The 12,821-nt window shown below is 36.6% G+C and overlaps 1 protein-coding gene across 1 annotated transcript in view; it reads right to left on the bottom strand.

Moving 5' to 3' along the window:
* Window positions 1-12,821, bottom strand: part of LOC128688504 (uncharacterized) — a 436,494-nt gene that overhangs the window by 99,250 nt on the left and 324,423 nt on the right. Inside the window, exons 19-20 of the mRNA XM_070084744.1 lie at window positions 8,475-8,586; window positions 8,177-8,259 (exon numbers count right to left, since the gene is read on the bottom strand). Of these exons, the coding sequence (XP_069940845.1) occupies window positions 8,177-8,259; window positions 8,475-8,586 (195 nt within the window). The remainder of the gene's footprint in view (window positions 1-8,176; window positions 8,260-8,474; window positions 8,587-12,821) is intronic.

Genomic DNA, 12,821 nt, shown 5'->3' with positions numbered 1-12,821 from the left:
TAAAACTACAATGTTAACACATACTACCCCAGGTTTGCAGTACAATATATACAATTACACCGAGTCCATAAATCCTACAACTTTTAGTAACCACAAGCCCTTCAATAGAACGGGAACATCAGGTTAATGGTCAATATGACTACATACAAACAATGAAATTCTATTTTATGAAAAATCTTATTTTATAAAATATTTTATGAAACATGATCTCTGGAGGTAACTACTAATAATATATTGATTGTACATTTCAGCAATACACACTTTCCAAATCAGTCATTGTCCTATGCATTAATTTTAATGATTTTATTACTATTTCCAACAGGTTAACACAGGTACCACAATCAGGTAAGTCAGAGCTTTGTTTACATCACTATTTTTGGGCTTCATTTACAAAATTTAAAGAAATTTATAGAGGTTAGTAAAAGGAGCTAGTTAATATAAATTAAAAGAAAGGGAAGAAAAGGTATTAATGTTTTTATATACTGTAACTTGCATATTCAGAGTCTTCTCAATTTTCTTATTTTAATTAAATGTGGAACAAGTTGACAAAATATAAATTACTAAAAAAAAAAATTATCTTGTATGATTTTGTAAATAAATTTTAAACAAGCTAAGGAAAACCCATTGAATTACTGTACATGCTGTTAAATGCTGCATTAATTTTCTACCTACAATCACTATCATTACTGAACAGCTACAACATGAAAATCAAGCCCCTACAAATTTTTCCAACAAAATCAAGAACTGCAATAAATAGAATGTATGCAGTACATAACTCAATATGTATTGTACTACATGTTTATAATTTATCAGACATTTTAAAGTCTGCAGTGTATCTGCATAGCTATTTTTTTTAATACTTCAACAGAAATATACCTGATGAAAATTTCTATTAAGGAATTCCAAACAACTGAAAGGATGCAGACAGACACAAAATTCATTATATGTCAAGATTAGGTTTAGCCTCTTGCCACAAAACAGTTTTACACAGCAGCGATATCTGCAATCTCTTCTATACTTCATCCCTCTTTTAAATCATTAAGACACTGGAGAATACCTGCACATGCTTCTCTCACCACCATGAGCAAGCTCTCTTTTTCCTTCATTAATCAATTTTTTCACTTGTTAATCATTTTCAATTAGATATTATCTTGATTACTCGATAATAATGAACTTAATTAGTAGTGCACAGTATTTTTGTTATTCACGTCTTCCACACATTTGGTTAAACTCTTACAACTGAAAATGAAAACACTTAGATTCACAGTACAATGGAACCTCGGTATTCGAATTTAATTCGTTCCAGAAGGCTGTTTGAGTGCCGATCTGTTAGAGTTCTGAACAAATTTTTCCCATAAGGAATAATGCAAATTAGATTAATACGTTTTAGATCCCCAAAAATACATTTACAGTGACTTTGCGGTGTATTTTCGTATGGTATTTATGACTGTATTCTCGTTTTCTTGGTCTCATTTGATAGAATGAGAGATATTACAGAAATAGAGATTTTGAATGGTTTAAAAACTAAAAGTACCTTGAAATTAAGCACAAATTAGCAGAAATGTTCGATTTTTGCTGATGTTCAAGAGTAAACAAATCACGTCACGCATCCAACACACGTCAACTGGTGGGTCTAAATATGGTTTCACAAATGTGCTGATATTATTTACACCATTTTTTCAATAATGCAGTATGTACTCTGCATAACAGTAAATCTTCTATTTTTTGTGTGAATAAAAATTTAAAATGGAAAGCAAGCATAATATAAGAAGGGCCCAAAGTAGGAGGAGTTATAGGAGAGGGAGGGGCCAGCAGAAGGAGCATTCAGTATCTGACGAGTCGTCTTATAGCCGGATACTAGCAGTGGCATGAATACAATGTTGTGTAATTACGCTAATATTAGTAATAAAGGTTATCTATCACATTTATTCTAACTTGATATCAGAAATACGACAGATAACCCGGAAGCACAATAAAGACAAATTAATAATACGTACAAGCCATATTATATGAGGCGGCAGAGGCGATGTGTACATCAGGGCAAACACACACTACGTATTTACTTTTTGGCTGGCGTTATCGCTAATCTTCTTAGGCCCCATGGTGGCTTATTTATACAAATAATATAAAAAAAAACACCAATAAATGTGAAGAAACATGAAATAGTTTACAGAGAAGTTCAGTGGAGTTTTGGACTGAGTGATAGCTGCAGGGAGACTGACGCACATGTTCTGGCAGGTTGTGTTTGTCTGGTTGAGTGCTGGGCAAACGGTTGACTACCGAGCGTTTTTTTTTACCAAGCAAAGCATTCGAGTACAGAGCTATTTGAGTACCGAGGTTCCACTGTATTTAAAATTTACAGTATAAATGAGCAATAAAGTAGTACACTTTACTCATTTTTAAATAAACCTTACACTTACCTATATACATATCTAATTACTAAAGCAATTTCAAGACCTTCGATTGAACCCTCCTCCCATGTGTACTATACAGTAGGGCCCTGCTTTATGGCATTCCGCTAATACAGCAATTTCAAATTATGACAAACTTGCTATACGGCTCCCGGTCTTTCTAATACAGCACTCCCCACCCGGTTTGCTAACACTGTCCATGAGCACATCTCGCCAGTATGTCTGGAAACTCCAAAATTTCAAGCATTTTAAAATTATTGCATATTTTAAATGTACTCTGAAAATTATACTTACCATGTGTACCTGTACCTAAATATACTTACCATGTGTACCTGTACCTAAATATACTTACACACTGTGCTGGTATGCAGGTACACATTAAAATCACTAAGAGTCTCTCTACTCTTGATGCCTTATTAATAATCAATCGGTCAATTTTTATTTCCTTGCAAGATTATGTTGAGATTATGAAATTACAAAAATGAGTTGCAGTGCAAAGAGAGCCACTATCATGCCTACACATAATCTGTTGGGCACATTAAATGTCGTGTATTATGTTAATATAGACATTTCCATTAATCCATCTATTATATTTTTTCAAAATTATTTAATAAACATGCTACGAGACATATAAACATGATAAATACACCCCACAGTAGAATAAATTAACATAAATATGAGATGTGGTAGCCAGGCGATTTGTAGGGCTTGTGGTAGCTAGGCGACTAGTAGTCCAACATCAGAGAAAATGTGTACACTATAATATTACTGGGAGTAACCAGAAAATTCATTCCTTTCTTATGCCTTCACTCAGAGTGTCATTTCTTCTAAAAATGGTGTTAAATGAGAATGGGAGTATTGCTCTTTATTTATTCTGCCGTATCAACGTGGAGACAACTTGTACACAATGTAAAGTGCTTGTATTATGGTATAATACAAACACATATGAACGAAAACCAGACATGTTCGCCTGGTTTGTTTACATTACATGTGGGTGGGGTGGGGCAGGGAGGGCTGACTTTGCTGGCTACCATACTTCCCAAACCAGACTTCCTACAAATATAACTCACCTCACACCCTACATTAAGACTACAAATATTTTAAGGTGAGTATAATGGGTGTATTGTGTGTGTATTTTACTCTTCATTGTTTTTAATGCCTAGTTCTATTGCTAACTAAATATATGTTAGTGTAAACTTGTTATCTGGCATTTATATTCATTTTTTTTTCAACAAGTCGAGTTTCTTCCACCGAGGCAGGGCGACCCAAAAAGAAAGAAAATCCCCTTAAAGAAAAAACTTTCATCATCATTCAACACTTTCACCTCACTCATATAAAATCAATGTTTTTACAGAGGCACCCAGATACAACAGTTTAGAAGCATACATAAAGATATACATATACGTATAACATATCCCTCCAAACTGCAAATATCCCAAACCCCTCCTTTAAAGTGCAGACAGTGTATGTCCCATTTCCAGGACTCTAGTCCAGCTATATAAAATAACCGGTTTCCCTGAATCCCTTCACTAAATATTACCCTGCTCACACTCCAACAGCTCGTTGGGTCCCAAAAACCATTCGTCTCCGTTCACTACTATCTAACACACACACACGCGCTTGCTGGAAGTCCAAGCCCCTCACCCACAAAACCTCCTTTACCCCCTCCCTCCAACCTTTTTGAGGATGACCCCTACCCTGCTTTTCTTTCCCTACAGATTTATACCCTCTCCATGTCATTCTACTTTGATCCATTCTCTCTAATTGACCAAACCACCTCAACAACCCCTCTTCAGCCCTCTGACTAATACTTTTATTAACTCCACACCTTCTCCGAATTTCCACACTTCGAATTTTCTGCATAATATTTACACCACATACTGCCCTTAGACAAGACATCTCCACTGCCTCCAACTGCCTCCTCACTGCAGCATTTACAACCCAAGCTTCACACCCATATAAGAGAGTTTGTACCACTATGCTTTCATACAATCCCTTCTTTGCCTCCATAGATAACAATTTTTGTCTCCACATATACCTCATCACACCACTCGCCTTTTTTCCTTCATCAATTCTATGGTTAACCTCATCCTTCATAAACTCATGCATTTATAAGTGGAAAAAATGGCGTTCTGCTTTCTGGTGATGTCTGCTTTCCGGCAGAAGCCTGGAACCCCAATGGAAATAAGTCACTCTGACTTTTTTGGGTTATCCTAGGTTCTCTACACATGCTGCTATGTGTGATAATCTATGTAACTGTATTTGTGTATACCTGAATAAACTTACTTACTAACCTAACCTGCCGTATAAGTAGGGCCCTACTGTATATAAATGATTTACATTATTTACAGAATGTGAAAAATCCAGTTGCCAACAACAATAGTGCTGGTTTTCAGATGTTCGTTGTTATAAAGTATCTCCTAAAACCCAGAGAAGCCTTTTACCTAAAACTTTTTTTTTTAAATTTCTTACACTGTTAGAAATGGCAAATTATTTTATTTAAAGTTAACCATACCAAACCTAACTCAAAATAATAAATATGGGGTAGTTTATTATAACTGGAAAACCAGGAGTACCTAAATCCGTATAACATTGGAAAACCAGTAGTTCACTATAACATTGGAAAACCAGTAGTAGTTCACTATAATATTGGAAAACCAGGAGTAGTTCACTATAATATTGGAAAACCAATGGTGTACTCAAAATGCGGACAGTGATTTTTATAAGTTCTTTTCATCTGTACTGTTATAACTGAATCAAAGCTGTAGGCAAATAAAAATGTAAATTTCACTACTGTAACTTCTATGTATGTTTAATAGAACTAAAGATTTTTGTTTCATAAATGCAAGTTCTCCTTAAGAGGACATCCTGTCTTTACTAAAATTTAAATTAAAATTATTTTTTTTTATATCTTAAGAGCCATAAAAAAAGTTACAGTAGTTAGTTTTATATCCTCATTGAACACATTTTGATAAAATACTTTACAAATAAAATTTGATATAAATGAAGGTTAAGAAGAAAGCCACTTATTATGTAATGCATTTCAGGCAAACTAATTATATTGCTTACATACTACTAAAATCTAGACCTAGCATACAACTGTAGTCATTATTATCAGGACAGCTAGATTAATTCATAACCTATTACATAAACTAATTTGCAACCTCCATCTAATAACCAACACAACTTTGCACTGTGTATTTGCTATTCCACAGCTGAACCAATTTTTAGACAAATTTGAGAGTAGAACAGTTGCTTTGCACTCTACAGACACTTGAACAGTACCTCACACAAAAGATGAAAACTCTCATTGGTGGTTGATGATGGCATAAGCCGACAAGTAGCTAAAAAGATTATGTTGTAGGGAAACCCTCACTACTGTACAATCTTTCATTCAGTAGTGGATTATTAAATATTATATAATTAAGTCCATCCATTGACGAAATACTGCAGCACTAACAAGGGTTCCCTTCAACTGCCTTTTTTTTCTTATGAAAAGTTCTCATTCCTTTTCTGGCACTTCTGCAGAAGTTAACATTCACACATGCTACAGTAGCCAAGTGATCAATGTTTGGAAAATATTATGCACTTTCCATAGTGACTTGAATGATCATCACTTCTCTAGTTAATATTAGCAATTTACAAAACTTGCATTCACATTCAAAACTTCACTAATCATTGCTGCTGTTTTAAAAGAAAGCTGCAACTGTATTCAATGTCCAAAGTAGTTATTTCTAATGTTTTTTCAATAGAAATGTGATTTTTAAATTTTCAAACATGCTATACAATACATTGTATGCAATGCATTTGTAAACCAAAAAATTATTATTATTATTATTATTTTTATCATTAACATTATTATTACTGGCAGTATAGTCCCTTACCATTTTATGATTTACAATAGTATATTGTTTATGATATATGTTGTTTTAGAGCTACAGTATTTGTGAGCTTCAGTGTTTGAGCTAAATTGTTTGTGAGCTATTGTATATGATTTATAAGCCTTTTGATTTTCAGAAAAATGGTTTGTATAATTCAGAGAGCTGAGGAGGGATTGTTGAGGTGGTTTGGGGTTTTAGAGGGGATGGAATGTGATATAACTGTGTGGGCAGAAGAAAGCAGGGATAGTAGTTGTCCCATATGGGTTGGAGGGACAAGTAAAGGTGGTTTTGAGTGTTTGGGGCTTCAGCATCCAGCAAGCTGTGTAAGCATTTTAGAATGAAGCAAGTTGATACAAGTGGATTTTGTGTGTTGGAGAGTAAGCAAGATAATATACAAGAATGGATTCAGGGGAAAACCGGTTACCCAGACCTGAGCCCTGGAGATGGGTAATACAGTGCCTGCACTATGAAAAGGGGGTAGGAATGTTGCAGCTCAAGGAGCAGTTCGAACTGTGATGACAGCACACTTCCGGCAAAACCAGCGAATGAATGAATGATAATGGCCGTTTAAAAAAAGTTTGTGAACTACGTGCTGTATATTATTTGAGCTATATCTTTTGCAATAATATTTTGAGCTACACTGTGTTCTAAGGTTTGTGAGCTATATGAAAATGAAAATGTTAATTTCTGTGCAAAGCTTACAATGTGTGCTTTACATATTATAAAACATTAATTACAAAGAAGGCCACTAGCATGCCTAAGCATTTCAGGCAGCATATATTATTTGTAAACTATATTATTTGTGGGCTGTAGTGTCTACTGACTGATAAACAGCAAATTTATAAATGTGTAGAATTGCATGCACACATATCTACATTTCTCTCTCTCTCATATTAAAAAAAATATGTACTGTTAAAAGTAACAGATGTAAGAAATTAAAAGGACTATAAGAAAACCAAGTCAGTATTGTAGTCGATGAACATTTTGATGGGCTTTTCTAATATGTAGTTTTAAAAATGACCATTTAGTTTTTCAGAGAGCTCCATCATAGGCAGAGGTTATGTTAGCCATTAACTCGTAAACGGTCCAAACATATATATACGTTCACTACCATACTGCCCCAACTTTTTTGAGAAAAAAAAATTGTTGTTTTTTAATAGGAAAAAAGAGCATATGGTACCCAGGCATCCCCAATTATTTTAATATGGTGCACAGTGAGTGCTCACACCCATTCTCACATATCCAGGCGACTCAGGCTTATCGTGGCAATGTTAAATGTAGGACACACAAAACGTATATATACGTTTGGGGCACTAGCGGTAAAAACGTATATATACGTTTGGACCGTTTACGGGTTAATATAAGAAGACTGCAGTATCCTTTGAAATCTGAAGACATAGAATAACTACAATAAATAAAAACTTATCCTCATTTTTAATTTATTTGTATTATCAGTATACAGTCTTTCAAGATAAGAATGGTATATTTGTTTCAAAAGTACAGTATATATCTTTTTTTTAATTGTTCCAAGCCCATGGTAACAATTTTTCATAAATTCAAACAAACAAATTTGAAGATATATTTTCCTTATATTAGCTACTTTTATTTTTATTCTATACAGTTTTAAATACTCTAAACACTGCTAGTAATTCTGATTCAAGACAAAGTAAGTGAAAATTTTATGGGTTATATGAAAGCATCAATAAATATGTTATAACCTTATGTTCAGCTGTCAAACAAGATCTTCAGGATTTAACAAAGTTATTGCATATAAAGTGCATCACCACAGCCATTTTTCACTTAGCTTCATCCATTCATTACATGTTAGTACAGAGGTTTACAATACTGTGTTAAACATAGAGGTCGTGCATGAGGAGGATATACCTTGGGCCAGGGGGACGCAGGTTGCTGCTGACCATGCCACTTCCATCAGGGGTTCTTGCACCAGTTACTTCATCCGAATTGTCCTGAAAAATTAGAAAAATTATTCTAATTCCTAAAACAGTTTTTCATTTACTGTATTAATAAATGAAAGTTATACATTCTTTATCAACAGACTGTTTTTCTTAAACTAGCTTTATTTTCCATTGCAATCAGAACACACAGGTATTGTACTAACAAGTTAACCAGCTCAGAAATTCATCTACGTACAGTAATATATGAATTGATACTATACACTTACCTTATGACTGGCTTTGGGTAATGTATTTGTCTTGCTGGCAGGTGAGGGAGTATATGGTGGTGGAGGAGATTCTCCATCAGCTGGGGGAGTAGCCTTACGATCACTGGAGTTACTGGTGAAATGGACAGTGGCTTATAACAAAAGTTCTGCTACTTAGCTACAATTAACTACGTACACGGGACTCAATACACATTAACCTCTTCATCTTTCTGTATCTCTTTCCCTTCAACAAATTACCAACAGCAACAGAAATGTTGATTAAGATGCATGTGCAACAGTTGGGTATCTTTATTGATGAATCAAGATACCCAACTGTTGCACATCTTAATCGTCAACTTGTTGGCATTTATACCTTTTTCAGCAGTAACAGAAATAGTTGGAATAATGAGAACATCTGACAGTCATAACAAGAAAAATTATCAGTTGCAGAACAGTTCCATAATGTATATAAATTAAACAAGACAAACCTCTGTCTATGAATTTCAAAAACCTGCTAGTTACATTAATTTCCAAGACAATAAGATCTGGTTAATTAGTATGATAATAAGTACTTCAATGAAATGTTCAAATGACAATTTATTCTGTAACCAAATGCATACTACCATAACTGAATCCATTCTTCTTGTAAAATTCATCACTATTGCAATCTGAAGGAGTTAGGACTAAGACAAAGTAAAATTGTGGAGGAACAAGGATTTAGAAAGGGTAAATGTGTAGACCGAGTGTTAATATGGAGGCATACAAGTGAAAAATAATTAGATAAGGGTAAAGAGCTGTGTGTCACATTTATGGATTTAGAGAAAGTACTTCATAAGGTTTTAGGTAGTAGGTTGGTAAACAGCAACCGCCCAGGGAGGTACTACTGTTCTGCCAAGCGAGTGTAAAACGTAAGCCTGTATTTGTTTTACATGATGGTAGGATTGCTGGTGTCTTTTTTTTGTCTCATACACATGCAAGATTTCAGGTACGTCTTGCTACTTCTACTTACACTTAAGTCACACTACACATACATGTACAAGCATATATATACACACCCCTCTGGGTTTTCTTCTATTTTCTTTCTAGTTCTTGTTCTTGTTTATTTCCTCTTATCTCCATGGGTAAGTGGAACAAAATTCTTCCTGCGTAAGCCATGCGTGATGTAAGAGGCTACTAAAATGCCAGGAGCAAGGGGCTAGTAAGCCCTTCTCCATATAAATTACTAAATTTATAAAGAGAAACTTTTGTTTTTCTTTTTGGGCCACCCTGCCTTGGTGGGATACGGCCGGTTTGTTGAAAAAAAAAAATTAATATTACATGTATGCTTTATTTTTTTTTTCCAACAAGTCGGCATTCTCCCACCGAGGCAAAGTGACCCCAAAAAGAAAGAAAATCCCCAAAAAGAAAATACTTTCATCATCATTCAACACTTTCACCACACTCGCACATTATCACTGCTTTTGCAGAGGTGCTCAGAATACAACAGTTTAGAAGCATATACGTATAAAGATACACAACATATCCCTCCAAACTGCCAATATCCCAAACCCCTCCTTTAAATTGCAGGCATTGTACTTCCCATTTCCAGGACTCAAGTCCGACTATATGAAAATAACCAGTTTCCTGAATCCCTTCACTAAATATTACCCTGCTCACACTCCAACAATCGTCAAGTCCCAAGTATCATTCGTCTCCATTCACTCCTATCTAACACGCTCATGCACGCTTGCTGGAAGTCCAAGCCCCTCGCCCACAAAACCTCCTTTACCCCCTCTTTCCAACCCTTTCGAGGACGACCCCTACCCCTCTTTCCTTCCCCTATAGATTTATATGCTTTCCATGTCATTCTACTTTGATCCATTCTCTCTAAATGACCAAACCACCTCAACAACCCCTCTTCTGCCCTCTGACTAATGCTTTTATTAACTCCACACCTTCTCCTAATTTCCACACTCCGAATTTTCTGCATAATATTTACACCACACATTGCCCTTAGACAGGACATCTCCACTGCCTCCAACTGTCTCCTAGCTGCTGCATTTACCACCCAAGCTTCACATCCATATAAGAGTGTTGGTACTACTATACTTTCATGCATTCCCTTCTTTGCCTCCACAGATAACGTTTTTTGACTCCACATATACCTCAACGCACCACTCACCTTTTTTCCCTCATCAATTCTATGATTAACCTCATCCTTCATAAATCCATCCGCCGACACGTCAACTCCCAAGTACAGTGGACCCCCGCATAGCGACTTTAATCCGTGCAAGAGGGCTGATTGTTATGCGAAATGTTCGGTATGCGAATGAATTTTCCCCAAATAATGGAAATCAAATTAATCCGTGCAAGACACCCAAAAGTATGAAAAAAAAATTTTTACCACATGAAATATACATTTTCCTACACACAAAGAGAAGGATACATGCACAATCGTAGAGTAGTACATGCACAATATATATTGTGCATGTACTACTCTACTAAATGAAGAATAAATGACACCTTTATTGATGCAGCAATGACTGATGAGACACTGTGTCCTGGGAGTGCCTTTTCCTCCTGAGTACTGTAGGTCCTGTTTGGCATTTTCTTCCAGAGCAGGCCTTATAACACTGTGTATGCCACTACGATTCTTAAATCTCTCAAACCAACCTTTGCTGGCTTTAAATTCACCAATATGAGCACTAGTTCCAGGCATTTTTCCCTGTTCACCTGGGTGTTAGTCGACTGGTGTGGGTTGCATCCTGGGAGACAAGATTAAGGACTCCAATGGAAATAAGTTAGACAGTCTTCGATGACAATGACTTTTTTGGGTTATCCTGGGTGGAAAATCCTCTGGGGTTAATTGTTTCTTGGTATTCTCAATAAGCCACACCAACAACGGTGCTACAGCAGCAGCAGCAGCTGACGGTGGTACAGCAGCAACAGACGATGCTACAGCAGCGACAGACGATGCTACAGCAGCAGCAGACGATGCTACAGCAGCAACAGACGATGCTACAGCAGCAGCAGACGATGCTACAGCAGCAGCAGACGATGCTACAGCAGCAGCAGACGATGCTACAGCAGCAGCAGACGATGCTACAGCAGCAGCAGACGATGCTACAGCAGCAGCAGACGATGCTACAGCAGCAGCAGCAGCTGACGGTGGTACAACAGCAGCAGCAGACAGTGCAGCAGCAGCTGACAGTGCAGCAGCAGCTGACGGTGGTACAGCAGCAGCTGTACCACCAATAGTAGCGATGGTTGATTGGGGTTTATTATACAACCTGGCCAGCTCGGAGACACTCACTCCACTTTCATACTTATCAATGATCTTTTTCTTCATCTCTATAGTAATTCTCACCCTTATTGCTGTAGGGTTGGCACTAGAAGCTTTCTTGGGGCCCATGGTCACTTATTTTCCAGAAAAAATCACCAAAAACACTGTAATAATACGAAATGTTCCGATTGTATGCTTGGATGTTACCGAGGAGGCTGGCTGGTAAACAATGCCACCGGCGGAACATGTGAGCATGGCTCAGGCCGCACATTGGACGCGTCTCGGACGAAGGGCGGTGAGCGGGTTTTTGGGCGGTATGCGAGGCAAAATTTTTGCGAAAAAAGCGAGCAGTATGCGGACTGTACGGTATGCGATGCGTGCGGTATGCGGGGGTCCACTGTATCTGAAAACATTCACTTCTTCCATACTCCTCCTCCCCAATTTGATATCCAATTTTTCTTTATCTAAATCATTTGATACCCTCATCACCTTACTCTTTTCCATGTTCACTTTCAACTTTCTACCTTTACACACATTCTTAAACTCATCCACTAACCTTTGCAATTTTTCTTTAGAATCTCCCATAAGCACAGTATCATCAGCAAAAAGTAACTGTCAATTCCCATTTTGAATTTGATTCCCCATAATTTAATCTAACCCCTCTCCCGAACACCCAAGCATTTACTTCTTTTACAACCCCATCTATAAATATATTAAACAACCATGGTGACATTACACATCCCTGTCTAAGACCTACTTTTACCGGGAAGTAGTCTCCCTCTCTTCTACACACCCTAACCTGAGCCTCACTATCCTCATAAAAGCTCTTTACATCATTTAGTAACTTACCACCTATTCCATATACTTGCAACATCTGCCACATTGCTCCTCTATCCACTCTATCATATGCCTTTTCTAAATCCATAAATGCAATAAAAACTTCCCTACCTTTATCTAAATACTGTTCACATATATGCTTCAATGTAAACACTTGATCTACACATCCCCTACCCACTCTGAAGCCTCCTTGCTCATCCGCAATCCTACATTCTGTCTTGCCTCTAATTCTTTCAATTATAACCCTACCGTATACTTTTCCTGGTATA

Source organism: Cherax quadricarinatus, chromosome 13 (assembly GCF_038502225.1).
Source record: "Cherax quadricarinatus isolate ZL_2023a chromosome 13, ASM3850222v1, whole genome shotgun sequence".
NCBI lineage: Eukaryota > Metazoa > Arthropoda > Malacostraca > Decapoda > Parastacidae > Cherax > Cherax quadricarinatus.
This window is presented reverse-complemented; position numbering and strand designations above follow the sequence as displayed.